Source organism: Aspergillus pseudonomiae (assembly GCF_009193645.1).
Source record: "Aspergillus pseudonomiae strain CBS 119388 unplaced genomic scaffold BDV37scaffold_78, whole genome shotgun sequence".
Lineage (NCBI taxonomy): Eukaryota > Fungi > Ascomycota > Eurotiomycetes > Eurotiales > Aspergillaceae > Aspergillus > Aspergillus pseudonomiae.
Window position 1 is genome coordinate 122,006 of NW_022476070.1, and position 25,334 is coordinate 147,339.

Sequence of the window (25,334 nt, forward strand, 5' to 3'; positions counted from 1 at the left end):
GGCCGGTTTGATGCTAGAGAGCCTTTATAGAACTGGTTTCTATAGTGGAGAAATGAGACCAATGAAAACATGAGACTAGCTGACATTAACGTTAATGACTATGATGGATCATTTGCCTGACCAGTACACGATACATCAGACATGGTATACATATTGCTCTTTTTTTTTTCAGTTTCCTTTATTCTTGTGGTCTTTTCTCAGTCCAAAGCATTAATTCAAGAAAGATCTTCGTTTCCACAAAACGCCCTCTAAAGGAACTTCTCGCTATCTTGGCTTACAATCGTCGCGCTTCTCTTTGCATCAAGGAAGAGGTCCTCGCATTCGGCCACATCGGCCTCCTCGATGCCTCCTGGCCGTCCGTTGACCCGTGCAAGGATGCTAGCGGGGGTTAGTAATTGCAGTGCGTACCGCAGACTGACGTTACTGCCGTGCTCGGAGATCTTGTCGAGGGCGGGATCGGTGATGTTGATGCCTTCGGTCTTGGCGCGAAGGCGGATGATAGTCTTGATCTCGTCGGAAGAGTAAGGGTGGGTGGGGACGATGAGAAGGCGAGCGAGGAGGTCAGAAGGAATGCCGTGTGCGGCGGTGATGTCGTCGGTGCCGCGGATGACAGTGTGGCCGCGGTTGGAGGCAAGGATGACAATGGGGGAGATTGTGGATTCAAGTGCACGGTTGAGATAGGTGAAACATTCGATATCCAACATGTGGACCTAGAATGGGAATGTTAGAAGCGTGGGGCGAAAACGCAGCCATGATAAGTCACATACCTCATCAATGAATAGAACACCAGGAACCAGCTCAGCAACTCCTTGGTCGATATACCGGCTAACTACCTTGTCGATCTCCTGGCGCAGCTTATCCGTGATCTCTGTCTTCTTGGGCTTCATCAGTTGTCCCATCATGCTCATAACGTCCTGTCCACCTTGTGGTCGGGCGTTGGCCATGTCCAGGTCATGTAGCGTCACATCCTGTACGATTTCCTTCTTCTTGTGGACCTCCCCCTTGGGCACAGGAACATATTCTTCCGCTTCAAGATCGAACTCGGTCGCATAGGCATCTGATCGTCCAACTCTCTTGCAAGCACCAGTGTTCGCTTCGATGTAGATAACATCTCCAACGGTGACCCGTTCCTTCTGGATAGCCTCATAAATGCTGGGATCAAGGCGCAGCTTCTTGGTTCCCTTTGCAGACTTCAATCCGATAATTAAGTGACTGATTGTGCGTCCATAGCCTCCCAATGGGTTTTCAGTTTCCTCGGGCGTAAGCTCGGTGACTTCACCTTCATACACTTCTTTGGTTTCGCGCACACGGAGACCTAAAAAGCATGTTAACCGCGTGAACACTTAAACTCTCTAAAAATGGTCCGCGCACCAATCGCTCTCCGGAAGTTCTCCATAAGTGCCTCTGTTTTTTTAACTTCAGCAGAGTAGATTTCACTGCCAACGATTGGACAAAATGGGACCTTGGTTCCCAGTTCCTGTGATACGGCAAGGGCGAGCGCCGTCTTTCCAGTTCCTGGTCCACCGGCAAGTAGAACAGCACGCCCGGCCATCTTCTTCGCTTTGATCAAATCGACAACAACACCGCATGCCTATTGAGAGCTAGTTAGCACCGTGATCGTTGCGTAACGCGGTCGGAGGAAGAGCATCGCGCACCTCACGGGCGGTCGTTTGGCCAACGAATCCATCACTGGAAGCCTCTGCAGTGCCATCAGGACGTAATCCAAGACCCTTGATATGCGTGTGCGCGGCGGTCCTGTTTTCGCGCGAATTGCCCTTCACTTCGCTAATCTGGACCATGGTGAAAGGGTTGCGACCTCACTCAGAAGTCACGATAGGTTAATTAAATTATAGTCGGAACGGTCAGGGATTAGAGCAACAAGAAATATTATCGGGAAGAAACGTAATTGATGGGCCAGCAGGGAAAACTGGAGACAAGGACGATAGCGATGGATGCTTCTGGCCGAAATTCAAGCACAGCTTAAGGGACCGCTCAATGATAGCCGTCCGTTGCTAAGGCGGTGAGGCCAACTCCCAAATTCTTTCACCTCACTAAGGTAGTCAACGAACTACTCCGGCCCTCAATATCGCATTACCCGTCGTGCCCGTCGACGCCGTTTACTTCCTCTCGACTGTCTTTCCCTGTCATGGTCGATACCATATCGACCTTTTGATCAAGACAATGGCGGGTTTACAACCTCGTTCGGCTTTGTCCGTCCCGTTCTCCCTCTCTTCGGCTTTTCGCAACCTCTCGTTAACCGCCTCCAAACGGTCCTTTTCCACGACACTGGCCACGCAGAAGACGAAACAGCTGCCTGATTACATTCCTCCTTACCCTTACGGTCCAAACTATGTCTACAAACAGTCGAACAGCGGTCTCTATGGAGGCGCTATGATCCAATTCGGAAACAAGATCTCCAAAGGTCGTAATGAGGGGAAAACCCGACGCTTCTGGAAGCCAAATGTCCGTCGAAAGAAGATCTACAGCGAAGCACTTGAGGAGTGGCTGTTTATCAAGGTTACACGTAAGGCTTTGAGGACAATCCGGAAGTCTGGTGGACTCGATAACTACCTTCTTGACGACCGGCCGGGGCGGGTCAAGGAACTTGGAGTGTTCGGATGGCAGTTGAGATGGAAGGTTATGCAGACCGAGAAGATTCAAGAGCAATTCCGACAAGAGCGGAAGCGCTTAGGACTCCCCGAACCGCCATCATTCGAGGAGTGGGTGGCACAAAAGGAAGCCGAAATCAAGGCGCAGGCGGAGGATCTGACCAACATCACGGAAATCACGAAGCCAACTTACAACGAGAAGCAGTATTAAGGAGGGAGGAATAAAAGCTTCTGGAGAAGGACTTTGGACAGTTGATTTTGTTCCAGTTTGCGGTGATCAATGGATGGGCGTCTGTATTATTATTTTGGTCATGGTCGGCAATGCCTCATATACCACTTCCCGGTATTGATAGATGGGAGGGACAGCGGAGGCCAGCATACAACTACCACTCAGTTGTTGCATTTATTTCCTTAAATTTGCATGATTAGCTCTTCAGTGTACTTATACGTTGTCAATGCTACTTTGGGTTAAATATAAATAGTTCGTTATTGAAATATCATGGATGGGGCGAGTACCACTGCTATGACCTTTCACACCAGATATACAGAATCTCGACATTTCTTTGCAACCTAGATCAGAATACTCTTTAGCCGCCAATACAGCCAACGGCCAACCAAGAAAGTACCTCAGGAAATGTCTTGGAGAATATGTCGGGCCGTTGATGATCCGCATTTAATTTCCGGATGCGGCAGATACTAGATAGGACCGTTCCAGAAGTACTGCGACGCTGCAAGCTACATTTCCACACAGCCCAGGGTCTACTTTCTATTAGAATGCCCTGATCGGTAGTTTCGTCCAACTGTACTCCCAGTCACCCAGCAAATTACCGCTGGGGGCAAACCGTTCAACCATGCAGTTCGCTCTACCACCTCGGAGGAACCTCAATGCTCCTCTATACGGCCGCTCTTCCCGGCTGTCGTTACAGCGCAGGAAACAACTTAAAGCTGTTGCGATCCTAGGATTCGCACTGGTGGTGACCTACTTCCTATTATCGCAGCTATTTTATTCAAGTACAGGAACTCCCGCAGCACCGGCCGGGACGTCAAGTCTTGTCATCGTGACAGTTCTAGACCGTGCCCGCTGGAGCGCTGATTACATTCAGAAGATCACCAAGAACAGAGAAGAATACGCCAAGCAACATGGTACGTGAACACACGATTTACCGACCGGTGATACTTACTTACAGTACGTGCGTTGCTCAAGGTTATACGAATTTCTTTGCCAACATATCCGATTACGAAACTACACTGGAGAGCGCCCCGCGAAGCTGGGGCGTCGTCCCAGCCGTTCGACATGCGATGGCCACCCATCCGTACTCGAAGAACTTCTTCTACCTCGATGCGCATGCGCTGATCATGGACCCGAGCAAGTCACTGGAATCGCACCTCCTCGAAAAGAGTCGTCTAGATTCGTTGATGCTCAAGGACGTCCCCGTTGTCCCGCCGGATAGCATAATCAAGACCTTTTCGCATCTAAAGCCCCAGGATGTGGACCTCATTCTCAGCACAGACAGCGAGAGTCTTAGCGCCGGGAGCTTTGTTATCAAACAGGGCGAGTTTGCGCAGACATTCCTGGACATATGGTTCGATCCTTTGTATCGCAACTACAACTTCGCCAAGGCCGAGGCACATGCGTTGGTAAGATGCTATCCTAGCTCCGTATCGGGTCGCTTTGTTCTACGACCGCTTGTACCACAGACGCTAACGGCAGTCACTTTTCCAGGATCATATTCTCCAGTGGCACCCGACGATTCTGGCCAGACTAGCCTTGGTTCCTCAGCGAACAATCAACGCATACAGCAAGGACTCGTCGGGCGCAGGCGCGGATGGAAACTATAAGGACGGTGACTTGGTCATTCGCTTCTTTGGATGTGACACAGATACGAAGCGGAATTGCGAGAAAGAGATGGAACCATATTACCGTCTATGGAGCAAAAAACTCAAAAAAGACTGATTGCCTTGAGCATTTATTTTCATTGAATGAGGAATCTGTCACGCTGGACACACGGACTGCTCCAAAAGTTTGTGTCCTGGGTGGATCCCTGCGAATAATCTTAGGTCGGTGTTTTGGAGCTGGAGGCACCTTTTCCATGTAGAGCGTTTCTCATTTGCTAGCTTTTGATGTCTAATGTAACAAATACTCAATTATTATTTCTAGTATTTTTGACAGAAGTATCTTGAGGAAACGTACAATCGGAAATCATGGGCTGACAGCATAGCCCGTGATACCGGTCATGATTAGTTTTCGAGTAGCCATGTTAGAAGAAACACTTGTCCCCTGCCACGGACTACTGTTCTAACGGCTCTATTTAAAACAATGAACCTGAGAGTGACCAGGTTCGAAATGATTAAGAATAACAAGCCCAGAGCTAGCCGTACCTCACCACAGTCCTTGAAAAAGAAAGTGATTTGATTTCTTCTGGTCAAAACTAAATAAGACCAGGAACCATAACGGAGCGCTTGCGCTTGTACTTGTCACCGAACTCCTTGCGGTAACGGCGTTCCTTCTTCTTAGCCCACGCGGCCATCTGCGCACCGCCGACGGCGATGAAGAACAGCACGCTCCAGCTGAGACCGCTGACGAGATAGACACCGACCCAGGCCATGATCTCGAACAGGTAGTTCGGGCAGGTGACAAGGTTAAATCCAAATCCTGAGGGAATACCCCTGTCTGTCGTACCCGGACGGCGCAGGCCACGTAGCACCAAATGCGAGTTCAGGTTGGCCAGTTCACCAAAAACGAAGAGGCCGAGACCAGCGTAGAGGAGAGCAGGGTTCGGTTCGTTGACTGCAGACGCGTCGGGGCGGAAAACCCAATAGGCGATATTCAAGCCAGCCAGGACCCAGTAGTGTGCGCTGTTCTTGAAGATATTGCGTGCTGGCATCGTGGCATTGCTGAAGCGGTGGATGAAGATGGTCTCAAATTCACGCTTCAGGAAATGAATAGACAACAGTGCACAGACCAGTTGCTGAAGGTAGGATGGTTCGGGAAGTGGCTTGTCGAAATTGTAATAGAGATACGGACGAAGAGGATAGAGGAACAGAGCAGGGATGACCAGAGGGCCAAAATACTCAATGATAAATACGGTACGCCAGCCAATTTGGGGACCTGGGAAGATGGTGTTAGCTTATTGCACATAACGATCAGAAGCTGCGCCTTCACACACCAAGGTCCTTGACATGGACAACACTTCTCTCTTTCAGACCGGTATCATCGACTGTAGTCTCCTTCGAATTGGGTACTACACTGCGGTCGCTTCCTTTAGTAATTCTCAGGCGATGGATGGAAAAGCCGGAGGCCGCCGCGAGCGCCGTGTAGATAACCTGGGCGGGAGCATTGGGACTGATCTGAATTTCCTTGGGGAGCTTCTTGATCGGTTTACCTAGTATAGGGTAAGTAAGGGTAGGGAGCTAAGAGGCACAAAGACTTTGTGCCAATGGCTGGCAGCCGGTGCAGGAGGCACACATACCCCGGGGCTCAACAATTAATGTAATACTTGCTGGCGCCATAATTGAAATCGAAGATTTCCCGTCAAGATAGCCGAATTCAATGACCAAAACTCGCAAGTAGACAACTGGATGCTGTTTAGACGACGACCAGTATCAAATATTTCGAGAGGGAAGGACCACCAAGACACGATTGGTGATAGGCCCATCCTGACCTCGGCTCGTCAGTGATCACGTGATATCAACAGTTCGGGTTTTGTAAATGTTGAGGACGGAAAATAAAATTTAAAGTTGAGAGCTTTCAAGGTGGGGCGACGCCAAGAAACAACCACTTAAACTTTCCAGAAGCTCTGAAGAGTCAAGGCAAAGTGATAGCACGTTAGGCTATCGAGAAAATGCTTCGAAGACTTGAGTCATATGAGGGAGAAGGAAGCATCCTGCAGATCAGGGACATGCAGAGTATGAAAACTGATATCCTACTCCGAGTAAGACTCTGTACTGTATGTACAATGCATTGGCCCACCCCAAGACAAAAGCAAAAATACGCCGGCTTATCATTGAACGCTTCCTTCCGAGGCATGATCCTGCGCATTGGTGGCATATCTTCTAATTATGAATACTTATCACTTCATGTTCAGCTCCTCTTGCATAATCCGTAAGAAGACGGGTCAGGACCAGGACGACTGGCACCCAGTAGTGTCCTTTAGCCCGGTCAGTTCAGCCAGCCACCTTCGCTGTCACATGATTGGCGTCGTTTGGTGCTAAGCTAAGAAAAAACAATGTTTGTGACAGCCCTGAGACCATGACGGTGTCTGCGACATGCAAAGAAGGGGTGTAGATATCATGATCATGTCTTCTCATGTCTCAATTGGCCAACCCGTGAGAATTGGCAATCCCGACGAACCATCAATCCCCTAGAGCAATAAATATGAATGGAACCTACCACAGACAAATTTCCGTTTGCGTTTTTGCGCCACCTCGCTGAACTTCCAGTCGCAGATCGGGCCTTCCAGTCCCATAAACCAATCTGATCCAATAGTTAGCTGTTCATGGTGATCCTTGGATATGGGGGGCCATTCGGGCTCCAAGGTAACTTTTCTCTTTAGTTTCGGCCTAGAATTCCCCACGGGCTGCGTGGGTTTCCCTTCTCCATGAACGGCAACGTCGTATTATTAGTATGCCTCAGCCGTCGACTCGTATACTCCGTGCGCGAATCAAATCAACGCAGTCTCACTGGCACACCTGCCAGTGGGGCTCTCCTTGTCAAGGGAGGAGAAACGGCGAACAGTTAGTTCGTTAGTTAGTAGTTGCATGCTTTCTAATCCAAATGACATTGGAGCTGATCCTCTTGAGCTGACTCTATTTATTCAGCCGCACCGTAATCCTTCACAAAGTTAGGCCGATATGGTCGTGGACATATAAAAACCAGTTACAGGAACAACTTCCTGCTCCTTTTATTCATCTCTCTTGTCTTACGTTCAAATACCACGGTTCATGAGTATATCCATATTTTTCCCCCTCTGAGAGTTCAGTGGCTGCCTCGTTGTATCTTTACAAAATCGGTCATCACCAGCCTCACACCCACTTTTACTTCTTAGGTTTTCGAAACTCTGGGCGTTCATCTCTTTGGGTTTTCGATATAGGTGGGTAACTATGAGCCCCTCCTGCTAATAAAATACATCCCTATTGGCCTTCTGGCTTTGCCCAATCTCTACAACGACCCTATGTTATCACGTCCGTTACTTAGGATGAAAGATAATGGCGGGAAAGGAGCAACCGTTGTTTCTAGATCATTAATACTGATATTCAATAACAGCTAATATATATTTACCATTTCTTCTGGTTTCCGTTGCTGCGACGGCTGTGAATAGTCCTCTATACTCTACTTCACGATGACAGAGAGTGAGAGTGGTGGTGTGGTCAATGGACTAGGAAAGACTGTTTCTCAACTTGAAAAGGTTGTGTCAGCATCACTACGGCCGTTGCCCACCGAAACAGGGGATGGATCATATGTGAAAGACTCAAGTAACACGGGAATTGTCAGGGATCTGGGCCGTATGGATCTCAGCGATGTCAAGACGATCGTGGAACTCACCAAAAATGCTGCCACGGGAGAGCCTCTCAATGATAAGCAATATATTATGGAGCGATTGATCCAGGTTCGTTGCTGCAATCGTTGGGACGGGTAGTCGCGGCTTATATTAATGAGAAGCTTTCATTCTAGCTTACCTCTGCACTTCCTTCCACCTCTCGAGTTGGAAAGGAGTTGACAAATGCCTTCCTCAACCAGCTGTGGAAAGATCTGGAACACCTCCCGGTTTCGTATGTTGGTCGATAAGACATGAGCTGTGCTAGCACGTCTAACAATGAAGGTAGTTACCTTGGCCGCGAATACTCGTATCGAGAAGCAGATGGCTCAGGCAATGTAAACCTGTCTCACCCTCCTGGAGTAGAGCGCTTGCTAATACCAGAGAAGAACGTTTTGTGGCCTCATATCGGCGCTGCCGGCTCTCATTACGCGAGATCCGTTCGGCCAAAGACATTGCAATCTCCTGCGCTCCCGGATCCAGAAACACTGTTCGATTCGCTTTTGGCACGCAAAGATTTTAAGGAACATCCGAACAAGATTTCTAGTATTCTGTTCTACATTGCATCCATTATTATCCATGGTGAGTAGCGGCCAATAACGCTCACCACCCATTCATATCTAACATCCATCAAGACCTATTTCAAACGGACCGCAACGACAGCACAATTTCTTTAACATCTTCATATCTCGACCTTTCGCCACTGTATGGAAATAACCAAGACGAGCAAAACCTTGTCAGAACCTTCAAGGATGGAAAGCTCAAGCCGGACTGTTTCTCTACCAAGCGTGTACTGGGGTTTCCTCCGGGTATTGGCGTAATCTTGATCATGTTTAACCGATTTCACAACCACGTCGTCGAACAGCTGGCCGCAATTAACGAAGGCGGCCGGTTCACAAAGCCGGATGAGTCGAACACCAAAGAATATGCAAGATATGATAACGATCTGTTCCAAACCGGTCGGCTAGTAACCTGCGGCCTCTATGTCAACATAATACTCAAAGACTACGTGCGAACGATCTTGAATATTAATCGAACTGACAGCCTTTGGAGCTTGGACCCCCGTGCTGAAATGAAGGATGGATTACTTGGCGAAGCAGCAGCTCAGGCTACCGGTAACCAAGTCTCGGCTGAATTCAACCTTGTGTACAGATGGCATTCTTGCATTTCTCAACGTGACGAGAAGTGGACAGAAGATTTGTACAAAGATATCTTTCCTGGAAGGGATCCGAACAGTGTCTCCTTGCAGGAGTTCGTGCGAGGTCTCGGAAAGTGGGAGGCAAACCTTCCAGAGCAACCCCAGGATCGTCCGTTTGCAGGCTTACAGCGCAAGCCTGATGGATCCTTTGACGATGACTCTCTCGTCAAAATCTTTGAGGACAGCGTTGAGGACTGCGTAGGCGCATTTGGTGCATCTAACGTTCCAACGATCTTCAGAAGCATTGAAGCGTTGGGGATTAAACAAGCTCGCTCCTGGAATTTGGCTACCTTGAACGAATTCCGGAACTACTTTAACCTGACCCCCTACAAAACTTTTAAGGAGATCAATCCTGACCCTTACATATCTGAGCAGCTCAAACGACTATATGATCACCCAGACAATGTGGAGATCTACCCTGGTGTTATCGTCGAGGATACAAAGGAAGCCGTGGTCCCTGGAAGTGGCTTGTGTACCAATTTCACAATTTCAAGGGCCATTCTCTCCGACGCAGTTGCCTTGGTCCGAGGCGATCGCTTCTACACAGTCGATTTCACTCCAAGGCATCTTACAAACTGGGCCTTTAGCGAGATTGAACCTAAGGACTCAGTCGATCAAGGCCATGTATTCTATAAGCTTGTGTTGCGAGCATTTCCGAACCATTTCAAGGGAAACTCGATCTACGCACATCTCCCTCTGGTTATTCCATCTGAAAACAAGAAGATACTGACAAAACTTGGGTTTGCTGAGAAGTATAGCTGGGACAAGCCTGGCTACACTCCCCCACCCCAGTTCATTCACTCTCATTCGGCTTGTATGTCAATACTGTCTGATCCAGAGGCATTCAAGGTCACATGGGGCTCAAAGATCGAATTCTTGATGCACCGTGGAAAACAGCCTTTTGGCAGGGACTTTATGTTGTCTGGGGATAGGCCTCCAAATGCCGCATCGCGCAAGATGATGGGAGCTGCTTTGTACCGGAAGAGATGGGAGAATGAAATCAAATCCTTCTATGAGGACATAACTCTGAAGCTTCTGCACAGAAATTCTTACAAGATTGCTGGGATCAATCAAGTTGACATTGTACGAGACGTTGCAAATCCTGCTCAGGTTCATTTCTGCGCAAATGTTTTTTCATTGCCTTTGAAGACTGAATCTAACCCCCGGGGAGTCTTCACGGAAACCGAACTCTACCAGATCATGGCTGTTGTTTTCACCTCAATTTTCTACGATGCGGATCCTGCGAACTCATTTGAACTTAACCAAGCTGCCCGGGAAGTGACGCAGCAGCTCGGGCAGTTGGCAATGGCCAATGTCGAGCTTGTTAACAACACTGGGTTCATTGCGAACTTGGTGAGTAGTTTACACCGACATGACGTGCTCAGTGAATACGGTGTCCACATGATCCAACGCCTCCTTGCCAGCGGCCTGCCAGCGGATGAGATTGTATGGACTCATATTCTGCCAACTGCTGGGGGCATGGTGGCAAACCAAGCGCAGCTTTTTTCACAATGTCTTGACTATTACCTTTCGGAAGAAGGGTCAGTCCATTTGCCTGATATTAAACGGCTGGCAAAGGTTGATACACCGGAAACCGACGAACTGCTGTTAAGATAGTATGGATTTCTCGCCCCAGTATCCTTGTTCGCAACTAACCATATGAAGCTTCATGGAAGGCGCCCGCTTACGGTCGTCTGTGGGACTACCTCGGATGGTGGTCAAGCCCACTGTCGTTGAAGACAACGGTAAGAAGCTAAATTTCAAGGCAGGGCAACACATTCTTTGCAACCTGGTGAGTGAGGCCAATATCCTAAATGAAACAGAACACGACTATCGTGGGCACAGATAACTTATTGTTTGCACTTTTCTAGGTTTCCGCTTCCATGGACCCGGCAAGTTTTCCAGAGCCTGAAAAGGTCAGACTTGATCGCGATATGGATCTCTACGCTCATTTTGGTTTTGGTTCACATCAGTGCTTAGGTATTGGGCTTTGTAAGTTAGCGCTTACCACCATGCTCAAGGTCATCGGACGCTTGGATAATCTGCGCCGTGCCCCGGGGCCTCAGGGGCAGCTGAAAAGGCTGTCTGGGCCTGGTGGAATTGCAAAGTACATGACTCCAGACCAAAGCGGATTTTCTCCCTTCCCAACTAGCATGAAGATTCAGTGGGATGGTGAGTTGCCGCGAATGGAGAGGTAACGTCCGGTCTGCGATAAACGCAATGTTGATAAGCCGCCTCTTTTGGATATACGTTAAAAATGTTGTACTGTTGACTGTGTTATTACTTTGTTGTTGATTTGTATGTACAGTAAGGCACCGCCACGGAAATAAATTGAGATTTTCCCTGCCAAATTAGCTGTAGGTGGGAGTTTTATGCGTAGTTTCGTCTTGCTTTTTTGAGCATCATCTGAACCTTCTTGTAAGAGAGAAGAAAAAGCGGGAGGAAGATGACAGCATAAGGATGCATGGAATATGAGGTAGTATAGATTCCGGTGGGATGAGGGGTAGTGACGTGAATATATATTATGTATGGCCTGAAATACCAGGAACGAACAACTGAAATCAAACCGAGAGAATACAGATACAGTGTATAAGGAAGTGTACTACTACCAGATAGTGGCTACTCCCAGCCCAGAGAAATCAATTATATTGTCTGCTGGGATATTCGGATGAGAGTGAATCCGTCGGAAAATTAGAAGTAAACAAACAAATGTTTAGGCAGTAAAGTGGTTAGTATCAGTTAGTACAGTTGTAAATAGTGCAGGGCTGACTTGTTGCCTCGGCGGGGAAGAAGACCCGCTCCGGTTTCTGACTGTAAGTTTACCACTGGTCCAGGTGAATGAGCCACAACGGGAGAGAACCTGACAAGAAGAAGCTCCATTATTGGGATAATTTCACGAACCTTCCAACTCTTTACTCATCTTTCTTTTTATACCCCCATCCAAACCTCGCCCACGTCCTCTCCCTCACCACCCCCCCTTATTCATTGTGTGTGGTTCTTTCACCTAATATTGTCTTAATTCGATCTGGATGTCAAACCTTACAGGGCGAACGACCTGCACCGTTTCCCTGTTCCTCTGACGCCCAGCGGTACTTCGTACTTACTGAAAGCCGCAACACACCCACCTCAGTCCCTCATCATATTCTTTCAGTCCTTTGAATTCATCCAGGTATAACCTCTTTGACCACGTCGGACTTCACCTCTACATTCGCTATTCAATCTACCTGCAATCTCGAGATTCTTGGTTACAGCTGTCCCGGAGTCTCATTTCTCTCTTTTGATTTTGTTGAGGCAGAAGAGGTACCCAAAACGTCATAAGGCGCCTCGCAACGTTCTCCGCGTCCCGGTCTTCACGACCTCCCCACCCTCATCTAGGAGGAATCCTCCAGGGGCCATCCTCAGCTCCCTCATGATTACCTGTTGATTTCGAACGTCATCATGGGGAGAATTAAGAAGGTGGCGAGCCAAAAACATGAGGCTACGATCGTGAGTTATAATTCCACGTGCCTTGCCGTACTGATTTAAAGCTGAGCTGAAATTTTCTCCTTTACACTATAGTCCCCTTATTTGTCAGATTTCGTATCTCGTGCTACAACTATACCCGTCCCCGAGCTTCCCTCACATCTCAGCACCTTTCCTCGCATATGGCCTTTTCCAAGAGGTGATCTATATCATTGGATTAATGTTCTGAACCGCTTCGACGAGATCTTGGCTACTGCCAATGAAAAATATGGTCTAAATAATGGCCCTCAAACCAAGCCGTTCAGCAGACATGTCCTGGCGGACTCCTATGCAAGTGATGACAGCAAATCAAACCCGGAGGATATCGACGCTAAGTTGACCGCTCTTGGCTATGGTGTAGAGGGTGACAGAGAGCTCTTGGAAGCAATTCTCGACTTTTCCAGGTTACTGTTGGATAAGTGCGGTAATCGCAGCTTGTATAGCAGCAGTGAACGGCTAGGGGAACTTCTGAATACCACGTCACTTTGTCTTCTCCAGTCTACCCTTCGTTTGTCACTCTCTTTGGCTCAAAGATATCATTCTCGCCAGCGGGGTAGTACCCACCTCCAACAGAGCCTCCTGGCAGCCCACTTTAACATTGATTTGGAAAAACTGCAAAAGATTGCTGCGCCTTTCCCGCGCCCTTCCGTATTGAACAAGACACCTGTATCTCCTTCTGTTGGCGTTAAGGGCAAGGAGAAAGGTTCCCAAATCAAGCACGATGCCAACGACCTGGCTGCCCTTGTACGCGAAAGTGATGCTTGGGAAGAGTGGGGTCATGTGCATCTGCTTTATTATCCTTCTGGCACTTCGGACCAGGCCAAGCCACCATCGGAGGTTGTACATGGTGGGCTACCGACGCAGACTCCTACCACGCCAACACCTCTGCGTAGAAGTCATACCCACCCCACGCCTCGTTTGAGCCGCACCTCGATCATGGAGGATTCTCCTGGCTCTTCTGTGAATACTCCCTCAGGAAAACTGGAAGAAGCGACAAGGGGCGGAAAGGTCCTTGATATTCCATACTCAAGCATCTCTTCGTCGACACCCGATAGTCTTGTTGCATTGCACGTGGAAGAGTTGCCTGACGACTCCAAATATGAGCTGCTCCACAGAATTCGGATTGCCCAGGGACTGGCAACATCTCCTTCTAGCCGCGAACAGATTCTTGCCATCAGGTTGCTTGCTATCACCAACTTGGCTTACGTATATCCCGAGTCGCTATTTCAACAGAAGATCCTCCAGTACGATATGGAACAGCCGAAACGTTTGCAGCTGGCTTATCAACTGGGCGAGCTGGTTCATCTGGGCGCAAGTGGTGATCTTCCAGTCTCTCGAAGTGTACAAACATTGGTACTCCAGGCTCTTGACTCTTTGGCCAAACACAAATCACGAGCAATCGACGTCTGTGCTGCATTAAGTGTTAATGTAAACCATGGTGTTCTCATGTTCCTGACCCGGAAGGCTGTCAATGAATTAGGCTCAGAAGACAGTAGGACGGATGATGGTAGTGAGGATGAGTGGCGGGATGCGTTACTTGCTCTTTTGCGAACGCTTCCTGGCTCAAGCACGAGGACACCCGAGACCCTTGTTTCTGCTGGCTTAATTCCCATGTTCGTTGATGTTTTGAACCTCCGAACTGAGAAGGCTCGTCGTGTTTATTCTCGAATTATGGAATTCCTCGATACCTTTGTCCATGCAGTTCGTGATGCGCTTGGGACTCTCACAGCAGCCAAGGGGTTTGACGCAATTTCGGATTTGATCGATTTTGAAACCAAAACTTCCTTCGAGAATGTATCCCGCGGCGCAGGAATTCCTTCTCATCACAAGACCCCGTCAATTGATTACCAGATACCGTATTTTCAGCAGCAGACACTCAGGTGGATGTTCCGGTTTGTCAATCATATTATGCAGCATAACGGCGGTGGTTTTGATCGTGTTCTTCGAAATTTGATTGACTCACCTCAACTGCTGACGTCCCTTCGTTTGGTCTTTGAAAACGCCCGTGTCTTTGGGTCTCATGTCTGGAGCAACGCAGTCAATATTCTTAGTAGTTTTATTCACAACGAGCCCACTAGTTATGCAGTCATTGCTGAGGCTGGTTTGAGCAAGAGCTTTCTACAAGCTGTCACACACAGTGAGATAAAAGCACAAGAGAAGTTGCCTGTTGATACGGAGGGTGCTGAAGTTGAAGGGGAATCATCCGCTAGACTGTCCGAGGTCGACACTAGCCAGTCGGGCAGTGTGCCTCAGAAGACCCGTGAGTATGAGCTGGCAAGGTCGAAGGATGCAAAGTTAGCCTTAGGTATCATGCCCGCAGCGGAAGCTTTATCATGCATTCCATCGGCTTTTGGAGCAATCTGTCTTAACTCATCTGGACTTGAACTCTTTCAGTCATCCCATGCTCTGGAAAGCTTTTTCGAGATCTTCGAAAATCCCGAGCATGTGAAATGCCTGAAAGATGATCCCAACCTCGTACGTTCGCTAGGAACCACGTTTGATGAGTTAGTACGGCATCATCCTGCGCTGAAGTCAACAATCATGGCTGCCGTCATTGTGATGGTCGCACGAGTTGGCTTTCTGTGTAGGAGTAAGGCTTGGTCGGATGGCATGGGATCCAAGCTGTGGACAGATAACACCCTGGGAAAGCCAGTGCTTTCTGGACCAGCATATCATCTGTTTCGAAAGATTGGTGGCACGAGAGTCGCTGGGGACATTGCACCGTCGGATCTTGGTATTCGGGAGATCAAATCTGGGGCACTACCAGACGGTGGCATCATGAAAACCGGCGATTTAAGCCTTGTTCTCCCTGCCTCTAATACCGACATCGAACCGAAGGACGTAGACTCTACAGGTCTCACTGTTACGGACTACCTTTACCCCGTATTGCGATTCTTAGGTGCTTTCTTTGAAAACCAATCGAATTGCACCTACTTTATCGAATGTGGTGGCGTGGAGTTCGTTTTGGATATTGCAACTCTGCAAAGTCTCCCATTTGATTTCCATAACACTGATGCTAACCAGGAGCTCACTGTTTTGGTGCATATGTTGGCGGAAACGAAGCCTCACCTTGTCTTGCCCGGGCTTGTTGATCGCGCAGAGCAGATTGTGGAACAACTATCTGAGTTCTGGCGTCTGTCGGGACCCCGGGAATCAGGTTTCTTCACCCCTCTGATCAAGCCACCTCTTGAGAATGAGCCCAAGGAACAAGACGACAAATCCTGGGAACTCGCAAAAGATAATGGGACATACTTTGCTAAGAATATGGTGGCTGCACTTATCTTAACGGATCTTCTTCGCGAAGTTTACTCCATGCCATTATATCAGACCCGACCCAGCCAGCAGACTTCTGCATTTGCACAAGTCAATCTAGCCGATCGTTATTGTTCTCTTATTGGACGACTCGGAGGTTTGCATGCGGCTTGTGTGTGGGAGGAAATTCTTCTAGAGAAGAATATACCTGACACCTGGGACCAGGCAACGAAAGTGCAACTAACTGGCCTGGGTTCAGAAAAACCTAATGAATCTTCGGGAGCCGCGAATGCAGAAACAAGCTCAGCTGTGCCTGCGCCTCTTCGCGAAGGTTCGACTACGAGTGAGCCTGTTCAACCAGGTGTCGCTCAGGAGCCCAGAGGAGATACCTCTAACCCCCCCGAAAATAGCGTAGCTTTTAAGAATGTCCAAGCGCTTCGCTACCTTCTTAGCTCCTTGCCTTCCTCAATAACGGGCTTCTTCCACAATTTGGGCCTCGGTCTTATTGGGAAGCGGCGGATAGATCTCTACCAGAAGCAGAATGCAACTTCGGTGGCTGAGGCCATTGCGGGCGCTGTGCTCGAGCAACTCCAATTCGCGCCCCCGAACACTAGTGGTAACCACAAGCTCCGATTTGCTTACCTCATTGTTATCCTTTCCTCATTCTCGCATTTGCTTTACGAAGGTATGTTGTCTATCTGTTATAAGACAGGGCCAAAAACTGATAAACCCACTTTGATACAGCTACTGCAGATCGCCCCCATTCTCATTACCTCACTCTGGTCCTCTTTGCGTTCAAACGCATTCATGGTTTGAAAGCCATGAAAGATATCTGCGACGTCTTTGTGCGTGAGGTCAAGACTCTCACACCTCCCGAGTCGGTGCCTGACTCTGAGAAGGACGTGTCAGCTCGACTTACTTCTGCTTATGGAGGTATTAAGATTATACTTAGCTTTTTCTCTGAGCTCGCCTCGGGCAAGAATATTGTCGAGTCTAGCCAAACGCAAGCCATGACGGGCAGTGACCGGGAGCGGGACCGTCCCGACTACTTCCAACCAGGCCAATTCCTGGTTGACCTTCGGATGGAGATATTGCCGATGGCTCGGGACTTGTGGAATTCCGATTTTGCTACCCAGTCTTCAAGTTCAGTTATCAAGTGCTTGGTGGATATTTTGCGCTCATCGCTAGACGGCGAATATGAAACTGGGGCCGCCCAGCGCTCTAATCTACCACCCGCATTGACTGAGGTGTCTAGGAGAAAACTAGTTATCAACAGGGATCGTGTTGCCGCTTTGCAGGCGAAAGATTTCGATCTAGAAGTTGTAAAGGAGGCCCTGTACCGCTGCAACAACCAGTATGCCCCAGCCGAAGAATACTGCAAGGCACAAGACTGGTTACTACCTGCTCCGAGAATACCACCACCTCCCAACGACATTGAGTCTGTTCGAACATCAGGTGGTGAAACTTCCGAAGAGCCGGCCGGTGGAGACGCCTCGTCTTTCGACAGTCGGTTCCTCGACCGTTCGACACTTGCAATGCTTATAGCGCAAGCTTCTGGCCGATCGGATGACATTCCAAGCCAGGAACAAGGCCAGGGTGGCCCAGTCGAAACCGAAGTCAGACATGGCTCTGAATTCCTAGCTCGAGCGTTGAGTCATATTCTTAATGATGACCATAGCGCAGTCGACAGCGACCGAGAGGACACCCGTAACCTCAACCCTACCGGGGGGGAATTTTTGGAGCCATCAAACCATTCGACAGACCCATCCTCTGAGCAGCGAATGGAACAATCGACAAGACGACGCGAAGTTACCACGGTCGAAGATTTAGACAGGGAGCGCGAGAAGGTCCGGGCGAATCTGATTGAGCGCTGCCTAGATGTCCTAAATGAGCACCATGACGTGTCCTTCGAATTGGCTGACCTGATCGCTTCTGCGACGAAGAAGCACCGTGACCCTGAAAGCTTCCGGAAGGAGGTTGGAGAGATCCTTGTTCAATCTCTTGTTTCATTGCAAATGGAGAACTTCCAAGCAGCTGGAAAGAAGGTGGCTGCTTATGCCCATCTCCTCGCGCTAGTAGTCCAAGACAGAGACATGTATAACGCTACACTGGAGGAACTGAAAGAGTGTTTCACTACATTCCTCGGGTTTATCTCTGTGCCTTCCGAGAAGTCTTCGGATGAGTCCTTCCCATGGATCGGGCATGTTCTACTGGTCCTGGAGAAATTGCTCTCTGACGACGCCCAACCTCCTCAGATTCGATGGAACATGCCTGATAATGATAACCCAGGTGTGGAAGATGATGCTCCCGCTCAGTTAGACGAGCCTCTTATTTCCAATGAACAGAAGACGCAGCTTTTTGAGGCTCTTGTCGAAATTCTTCCTAGAGTTGGAAAGGATGACACCTTGGCACTCTCTGTTTGTCGGGTTCTTGTTATACTTACTCGGAATCGCAGCATTGCAACCCGCCTAGGCGAAAAGCGCAGCTTGCAGCGCCTTTTTGTCATGATGAAGCAGCTTTCAAGCACCACAAATGAAAAGCTCCAGGGTGCATTCATGTTGATTTTGAGACACATTGTGGAAGACGAGGACACCATTAGACAGATAATGAGAAGTGAGATTGTCGCGAACTTTGAATCGAAATCTTCTCGCCAGATCGACACGACCGGTTACGTGCGGCAGATGTATCACCTCGTCCTTAGGTCGCCGGAACTGTTCGTGGAAGTCTCCAACGAAAAACTGAAGCTGCAGCGATACGATAGCCGGCAACGCCCACAGGTTCTCACCTTGAAGTCTGACAAGAATACTGGCTCCTCAGACAAAGAAGCGGCCCAGGATATTACAGAAAACACGATGGATGGTAGCCAGACTTCGGCCGATGCTCAGCCAGAGGATAAAGACAAAGGCAAAGGGCCAGAGTTGAGGCCGCCTGTTGTAGAGAATCCTGATGGCGTCATCCACTACCTGCTTTCGGAGCTTCTATCCTACAAGGATGTAGACGACAAGGAGCCTTCGACAGAGGCTACAGAAGCATCTGTGCCTGAACAATCAGAAGCCCAAACTGATGTGGAAATGGCGACTGATGAACCTTCACCCTCTGTTTCTACCACTGACTTGCATGCTACACGTAATACTAAGAAAGCAGAGAAACCGTCCTTCAAAGCAGATGACCACCCGATCTATATATACCGCTGCTTTCTCCTTCAATGCTTGACCGAGCTTCTTTCGTCGTATAACCGCACGAAGGTGGAGTTTATCAACTTCTCTCGCAAAGCAGATCCGCTTGCAACTACTCCTTCCAAGCCTCGAGCGGGTATTTTGAATTACCTGCTGAATGCTCTTGTCCCCATTGGTACCATGGAGCATGATGAGTCTGTTGCGTTCAAGAAGCGCGCCAACACATCTGCTTGGACGATGCGTGTGCTTGTAGCGTTGTGCACAAAGACCGGTGAGTTTGGCGGGACTGGCAGACGCCGAAGCGAGCAAAACTCGAATGAAGAAGATGAGCCCGAGCTTGCCTTTGTGCGGAGGTTCGTTCTAGAGCATGCACTGCGAGCATACAAAGAGGCAAATGCGTCAAACGAGCCTTTGGATGCCAAGTATTCTAGATTGATGTCACTGGCCGATTTATTTGACAAAATGCTTAGTGGTTATGCTTTCGTTTCCGGAGATACTGCATTCCCATCCTCGACTAGGCAGCTTGCAAAAACGATGTTTGAAAAGAATTTCATCGCCGCTCTTACATCCTCGGTCGCTGAAATCGATCTGAATTTCCCTGCATCTAAACGGGTCATCAAGTACATACTGCGTCCCCTTAACAAACTTACGCAAACGGCAGTGATCTTGAGTGAGACGTCCGACATCTCTACTCTCGGAGAAACAGAGGAAGATGAAATATCCTCTGCCACCTCAGTTTCTGACCTGGAAGATGACCGTGAAGAGACCCCTGACCTTTTCCGCCATTCCACCCTGGGTATGTTAGAGCCTCGTCATGAAGAAGAAACTAGCTCCGAAGAATCGGATGAAGAAGATGATGGGATGTATGACGATGAATATGAAGACGAAATGGATTATGAAGAAGACTTGCCCGAAGATGATGGCGAAGTCGTAAGCGACGAAGAAGACGAGATTGAAGGTGTTGGTCCCATTGAGGGCCTTCCTGGCGATTCCGGCATGGACATTGAGGTTGTCATTGATGATGATGAGGATGATGATGACGAGGATGATGACGAAGATGAAGATGACTCCGATATGGAGGACGACGAGATCCTCGCCGGAGAGATAACAGGGGACCAAGACAACGAGAGTTTAGAGGAAGGTGATGATGATGAATGGGAGAGCGAAGAGATGTCCGAAGATGATGAGGAGGCTGAAATCATGAATCAGTTCGAGGACGAACTGGCTGGAATTAGACAAGCGGATCAGCGTGATGAAGGACAGAGATTTGATGATTTGTTCCGGGTACTCAATGAAGCTGCCGGAGGTGTTGAGGATCTTCAGGCTCCTGACAGTCTTGATGACATTGTTGATGATGACTTGAATGATGATGATGGTCAGTATCGTCTAGTATTGTTCTATGCATGATTTAGATTACTAACGTTCACTAAGAAGATGAGGAAATCGATGAGCTTGAGGAGGAACTTGAAGATGCCGACGAAGATCAAGGATCTTATCAAGGCTTTGACGATGGTGAGTTGCATCTATCTACTCTAACGTGAAACGAGGCGTGCTGAAGATCCTGTATAGATGAAGACCTCATTGAACCATGGGGCTGGGATGGCGATGAGCCTCCACTAACCCGTGGACATCATCACCACCGCTACCGTGGTCAGCCAGGATGGGCTGCAGTTACAGGCATAATGCCCAGTAGCGGCCGGCATGGAATCGTTCCTATTCAACCCTACCGATTCCACCGAACTCAGATCCCTGCCCGTGGTAATGACGATGGGACAAACCCTCTTCTTGTCCGGACAGACCGTGGCCCCGAGGCTGGCCAATCTCGTGGACCTGGCAATGAAGCTTTTACCGATTGGGTTCATGGCATGGAACCTGTTTCCACTGGACGCCTGCTCCCTATGGACAGCCCTGTGAGCTTCATGAACGCGATTATGCAGGCCATTGGAGGCCAAGGTACTCCAGGCTTTGGCGTTATCACACGCCCAGATGGAATTCATGTTCATGTTGACAGACGAGCTATTTTGCCCAACCGCATTCAAGATATTTTTGGGCTTGGTAGGCCGCAAGCACCCCCGTCTCGCACTCGGGATGATCCATCTCAAGCTGTGAGCTTTGCGCTGGCAACGACTAGAAGTCGCTGGCAGGAAGAGGCCCGTATATTGTTTAGCAGCACATACGTTGAAAAGACGCAGCGTGTTGTCAACTCGTTGCTGAAGATACTGGTTCCTCCTGCTATTGAAGAAGAGAAGGAGCGAGAGAAGAAGATGGCAGAGGAGCTTAAGCGACGAGAGGAAGAATTAGCTGAAAGGGAACGTCAGGAACGTATTGCTCAGGAAGAAGAAGAAAAAGAGCAGAAGCGGAAAGAAGAGGAAGAAAATGCTAGGCGACAGCAAGAAAGGGAGCATGAAGAAACTGAAAGGCAAGCCTCGGGTGTTATTTCTGAGCCCATGGACGATGTGCAGCCGACAGATACCCAAGCTGAAGCTGCAACACTATCAGCCCAAGCAGAAACGGGGCCGTCTGAACCTCAACCTCGGGTGCATACTACTATTAGAGGTCGCGAACTTGACATTACTGGAATGGAAATCGACCCTGAGTACCTTGAGGCCCTGCCCGAGGAGCTTAGAGAAGAAGTAATCATGCAACAACTTGCAGAGCAACGCTCCCAGGCTGCTGCAGCTGGCGAAGAGCCCAGTGAGATTAACCCGGAGTTCCTGGAAGCCTTGCCCCCAGAGATTCGGGAAGAGCTATTACAGCAGGAAGCTGCCGACCGTCGCCGTCGGGAGCGAGAAAGTGCACGCAGACAAACAACCACTAGTGGCGCTCCTCCACGCGCCGAAGACATGGATGCCGCTAGTTTCCTTGCCACCCTGGACCCTTCATTGCGACAAGCCGTACTTGCTGACCAACCTGAGGAGATACTAGCAACGCTGGGGCCAGAATTTGTCACCGAAGCACGAGCTCTCCCTGGAAGGCGCTTGACCCAGTTTGGTGACATTGCTAGAGTTGATCATCGGCAAAGAAATGAGCCAACCGACGAACAAGAGCCGAAGAAGCAACAGCGGCGTCAGATCGTCCAAATGCTTGACAAAGCCGGTGTTGCTACGTTGCTCCGCCTTATGTTTATGCCACTTCAGGGCAATGCACGCCATCAGTTGAATGACATTCTGCATAACGTTTGTGAAAACCGCCAGAATCGAGTTGAAGTAATAAGTCTTCTGCTTTCTGTCTTGCAGGACGGAAGCTCAGATGTTTCTGCAATCGAGCGCAGTTTTGCTCAACTTTCGCTCCGGGCCAAACCTTCCGCGATCCAGAAGACCCCGCAGTCTGTCAAGCGCAATCTGGCCTTCCAAACCTCTTCAAGTGTTAGCAATGAAGTGACCCCAGTAATGGTGGTGCAGCAATGTCTCGGGACTCTTTCGTTCCTGTCTCAGTACAACCCTCATATCTCCTGGTTTTTCTTGACTGAGCATGATCCTTCATCTACATTGAAGTTGAAGGCCTTCCGCAAAGGTAAGGGTAAGGAAAACAAGGCCAATAAGTTCGCGCTTAATGCGCTCCTTACTCTCCTTGATCGAAAATTGATAATGGAAAGCCCGAATTGCATGGAGCAGCTTTCTAGCCTCCTCAGCAGCATCACACAGCCACTCACCCTGCTACTTCGTCGTGAGAAGGAGAAGCAAGATGAAGAAGACAAGGGCAAAAAGCCTGAGACAGCACAGGATGACAGGCCGGCTGAGGAGCAGCAACAGGAACTACAGGAGCAACCGTCCGATGCTGCAGAACCTACATCTGCTACAGATACAACGATGACAGATGCTCCTCTGCCCAGTGTAGAGAACGCCGAAGCACAAAGCACAACGGCGCAGCCCGAGGAGGGTACATCAGCAGAAACCTCTAAATCAGAGACAGGAAAGGGTTCGAGCGAAGAGGAGAAACATAAAAAGAAGTCTATAGAACCTCCTGTTGTTCCAGACCACAATCTGCAGCTTGTTGTCCACATACTTGCCGCTCGCGAGTGCAACGGAAAAACCTTTAGGGAAACGCTCTCGACAATTAACAATCTTTCAGCCATCCCTAAAGCCAGGGATGTAATTGGAAATGAATTAGTCCATCAGGCGCAGGACTTGAGCACTACTATCTTAACGGACCTGGATGAATTATTGTCCCATATTAATCAAGCTCGGACTGGCACCGACATGCAGGGCCTTGCTCTGGCTAAATTCTCGCCAGCTAGCTCTGACCAAGCGAAATTGTTACGTGTGTTGACGGCACTTGACTACTTGTTTGATCCCAGCCGATCGGAGAAGGCCAAGGGAGGTGATTCCGAGCAGGCAGCTAAGGAAGACGTCCTACAGACCTTGTACGAAAGTTCTACATTCGGTCCTCTGTGGACAAGACTGAGTGAATGCTTGACACTTATACGGCAGAAGGAGAATATGCTGAATGTCGCAACAATCCTCTTACCCCTGATCGAAGCATTGATGGTCGTCTGCAAGAACACCTCGCTGAAAGAGACTTCTCTTTCTCGGAACACTCGAGAGCTGTCTGTCGGCGCTGGTTTGAATATGGAGGGTCTCTTCTTCAAGTTCACAGAGGAACATCGCAAGATACTAAACGAACTTGTTCGTCAAAACCCAAGGTTGATGAGCGGCACTTTCTCCTTACTTGTCAAGAATCCGAAGGTCTTGGAGTTCGATAACAAGCGCAATTATTTCACCCGTCGTATCCATTCCCGTGGTGCAGAGCCTCGTCATCCTCACCCTCCCCTTCAACTCTCTGTCAGGAGAGATCAAGTGTTCCTTGACTCGTTCAAATCCCTATACTTCAAGACGGCAGATGAGCTGAAGTACGGCAAATTGAATGTGCGCTTCCACGGTGAAGAGGGCGTTGACGCGGGAGGCGTGACCAGAGAATGGTTCCAAGTTCTCGCACGCGGCATGTTCAACCCGAACTATGCCTTGTTTATTCCTGTTGCTGCCGACCGGACCACCTTCCACCCTAATCGCCTGAGCGGTGTCAACTCGGAGCATCTTATGTTCTTTAAGTTCATTGGACGAATCATTGGCAAGGCTCTGTACGAAGGCCGGGTGCTCGATTGCCACTTCAGCCGCGCTGTCTACAAGTGTATTCTTGGACGTTCGGTATCTATCAAGGATATGGAGACACTTGATCTCGACTACTACAAATCTCTCCTCTGGATGCTCGAGAACGATATCACTGACATTATCACCGAAACTTTCGCCGTGGAGACTGATGACTTTGGTGAGAAGCAAGTGATTGATCTTATAGAAAATGGAAGCAACATTCCGGTCACTCAAGAAAACAAGGAGGAGTACGTGCAGCGTGTCGTGGATTATCGTCTCGTGCGATCCGTCAAGGAGCAGCTCGACAATTTCCTCAAAGGTATGTCACGCTCTTCATACAGATCATCTAGAATATCAGCTAACAATGGTTTATAGGGTTCCATGAGATCATCCCAGCAGATCTGATCTCGATTTTCAACGAGCAAGAACTTGAGTTGTTGATTTCCGGTCTTCCCGAGATTGATGTGGACGACTGGAAGGCCAATACCGAGTATCACAACTATTCGGCCTCGTCGCCTCAAATCCAATGGTTCTGGCGTGCCGTTCGCTCATTTGACAAAGAAGAGCGGGCTAAGCTGCTGCAATTTGTCACCGGAACGAGTAAGGTGCCACTCAATGGTTTCAAGGAGCTTGAAGGTATGAATGGAGTTAGTCGATTCAACATTCATCGCGATTATGGCAATAAGGATCGCCTCCCAAGCGCGCACACATGTTTCAACCGTAAGTTTTTTTTTTTTTTTTTTTTTTTTTTTGATTTGCCACTATCGAATTCAATATTACAGGTTACTAATCATAAGGCGCAGAGCTTGATCTCCCGGAATACGAAAGTTATGAGACTCTGAGACAACGGCTGTATACTGCCATGACAGCTGGTAGCGAATACTTCGGGTTCGCATAGATTGGTGGCGGTGCTCTCTTCAAGACAGCTTGGGCGATAATTGCTGGTTTTACACGATTCCTTGCATCTTTCCTCGTTT

At 48.9% G+C, this 25,334-nt stretch overlaps 6 protein-coding genes across 6 annotated transcripts; 4 read left to right on the plus strand and 2 right to left on the minus strand.

The window, feature by feature from the left end:
- Positions 1-123: 123 nt before the first annotated feature.
- Positions 124-2,021, minus strand: rvb1 (RuvB family ATP-dependent DNA helicase pontin). The gene is made up of 4 exons (XM_032079871.1): positions 1,656-2,021; positions 1,372-1,591; positions 768-1,315; positions 124-710 (listed from the first exon to the last, which is right to left on the minus strand). The coding sequence occupies exons 1-4, from the start codon at positions 1,797-1,799 to the stop codon at positions 249-251; spliced, it is 1,374 nt and encodes a 457-aa protein (XP_031937804.1). The 5' UTR covers positions 1,800-2,021; the 3' UTR covers positions 124-248.
- On the plus strand, positions 1,571-3,133 carry BDV37DRAFT_257661 (mitochondrial 54S ribosomal protein bL28m). The gene has a single exon (XM_032082973.1). It carries the CDS (start codon positions 2,182-2,184, stop codon positions 2,818-2,820), a length of 639 nt encoding a protein of 212 aa, XP_031937805.1. The 5' UTR covers positions 1,571-2,181; the 3' UTR covers positions 2,821-3,133.
- Positions 3,134-3,337: 204 nt separating this feature from the next.
- BDV37DRAFT_257663 (putative alpha-1,6-mannosyltransferase subunit) lies at positions 3,338-4,719 on the plus strand. Its single transcript, XM_032082974.1, has 3 exons — positions 3,338-3,752; positions 3,814-4,247; positions 4,333-4,719. The coding sequence occupies exons 1-3, from the start codon at positions 3,461-3,463 to the stop codon at positions 4,561-4,563; spliced, it is 957 nt and encodes a 318-aa protein (XP_031937806.1). The 5' UTR covers positions 3,338-3,460; the 3' UTR covers positions 4,564-4,719.
- Positions 4,720-4,850: 131 nt separating this feature from the next.
- Positions 4,851-6,765, minus strand: BDV37DRAFT_257665 (trans-2-enoyl-CoA reductase (NADPH) TSC13). Its single transcript, XM_032082975.1, has 4 exons — positions 6,695-6,765; positions 6,080-6,541; positions 5,777-5,992; positions 4,851-5,718 (listed from the first exon to the last, which is right to left on the minus strand). Exons 2-4 carry the CDS (start codon positions 6,117-6,119, stop codon positions 5,039-5,041), a joined length of 936 nt encoding a protein of 311 aa, XP_031937807.1. The 5' UTR covers positions 6,120-6,541; positions 6,695-6,765; the 3' UTR covers positions 4,851-5,038.
- A 900-nt stretch (positions 6,766-7,665) lies between these two features.
- BDV37DRAFT_202718 (peroxidase/cytochrome P450 family protein) lies at positions 7,666-11,995 on the plus strand. Its single transcript, XM_032079874.1, has 8 exons — positions 7,666-7,699; positions 7,873-8,215; positions 8,281-8,378; positions 8,433-8,481; positions 8,533-8,725; positions 8,779-10,957; positions 11,007-11,133; positions 11,213-11,995. Exons 2-8 carry the CDS (start codon positions 7,949-7,951, stop codon positions 11,537-11,539), a joined length of 3,240 nt encoding a protein of 1,079 aa, XP_031937808.1. The 5' UTR covers positions 7,666-7,699; positions 7,873-7,948; the 3' UTR covers positions 11,540-11,995.
- Positions 11,996-12,779: 784 nt separating this feature from the next.
- tom1 (E3 ubiquitin-protein ligase TOM1) lies at positions 12,780-25,255 on the plus strand (the record flags this gene model as incomplete). The annotated part of the gene is made up of 7 exons (XM_032087948.1): positions 12,780-12,827; positions 12,900-16,779; positions 16,839-20,645; positions 20,702-20,782; positions 20,840-24,676; positions 24,733-25,077; positions 25,161-25,255. 7 exons carry the CDS (start codon positions 12,780-12,782, stop codon positions 25,253-25,255), a joined length of 12,093 nt encoding a protein of 4,030 aa, XP_031937809.1.
- Positions 25,256-25,334: the final 79 nt, after the last annotated feature.

Excerpts from the sequence above, each read along its gene's own strand:
- rvb1 (XM_032079871.1), bottom strand. The coding sequence starts at position 1,799 with ATGGTCCAGATTAGCGAAGTGAAGGGCAATTCGCGCGAAAACAGGACC. Across the intron at positions 1,592-1,655 it reads GCCAAACGACCGCCCGTGAG|GCATGCGGTGTTGTTGTCGA; the intron begins GTGCGCGATGCT and ends AGCTCTCAATAG. Across the intron at positions 1,316-1,371 it reads GAACTTCCGGAGAGCGATTG|GTCTCCGTGTGCGCGAAACC; the intron begins GTGCGCGGACCA and ends CATGCTTTTTAG.
- BDV37DRAFT_257661 (XM_032082973.1), top strand. The coding sequence starts at position 2,182 with ATGGCGGGTTTACAACCTCGTTCGGCTTTGTCCGTCCCGTTCTCCCTC.
- BDV37DRAFT_257663 (XM_032082974.1), top strand. The coding sequence starts at position 3,461 with ATGCAGTTCGCTCTACCACCTCGGAGGAACCTCAATGCTCCTCTATAC. Across the intron at positions 3,753-3,813 it reads AGAATACGCCAAGCAACATG|GTTATACGAATTTCTTTGCC; the intron begins GTACGTGAACAC and ends GCGTTGCTCAAG. Across the intron at positions 4,248-4,332 it reads AGGCCGAGGCACATGCGTTG|GATCATATTCTCCAGTGGCA; the intron begins GTAAGATGCTAT and ends TCACTTTTCCAG.
- BDV37DRAFT_257665 (XM_032082975.1), bottom strand. The coding sequence starts at position 6,119 with ATGGCGCCAGCAAGTATTACATTAATTGTTGAGCCCCGGG. Across the intron at positions 5,993-6,079 it reads ATTAATTGTTGAGCCCCGGG|GTAAACCGATCAAGAAGCTC; the intron begins GTATGTGTGCCT and ends ACCCTATACTAG. Across the intron at positions 5,719-5,776 it reads TGTCCATGTCAAGGACCTTG|GTCCCCAAATTGGCTGGCGT; the intron begins GTGTGTGAAGGC and ends CCATCTTCCCAG.
- BDV37DRAFT_202718 (XM_032079874.1), top strand. The coding sequence starts at position 7,949 with ATGACAGAGAGTGAGAGTGGTGGTGTGGTCAATGGACTAGGAAAGACT. Across the intron at positions 8,216-8,280 it reads TTATGGAGCGATTGATCCAG|CTTACCTCTGCACTTCCTTC; the intron begins GTTCGTTGCTGC and ends CTTTCATTCTAG. Across the intron at positions 8,379-8,432 it reads CTGGAACACCTCCCGGTTTC|TTACCTTGGCCGCGAATACT; the intron begins GTATGTTGGTCG and ends CAATGAAGGTAG.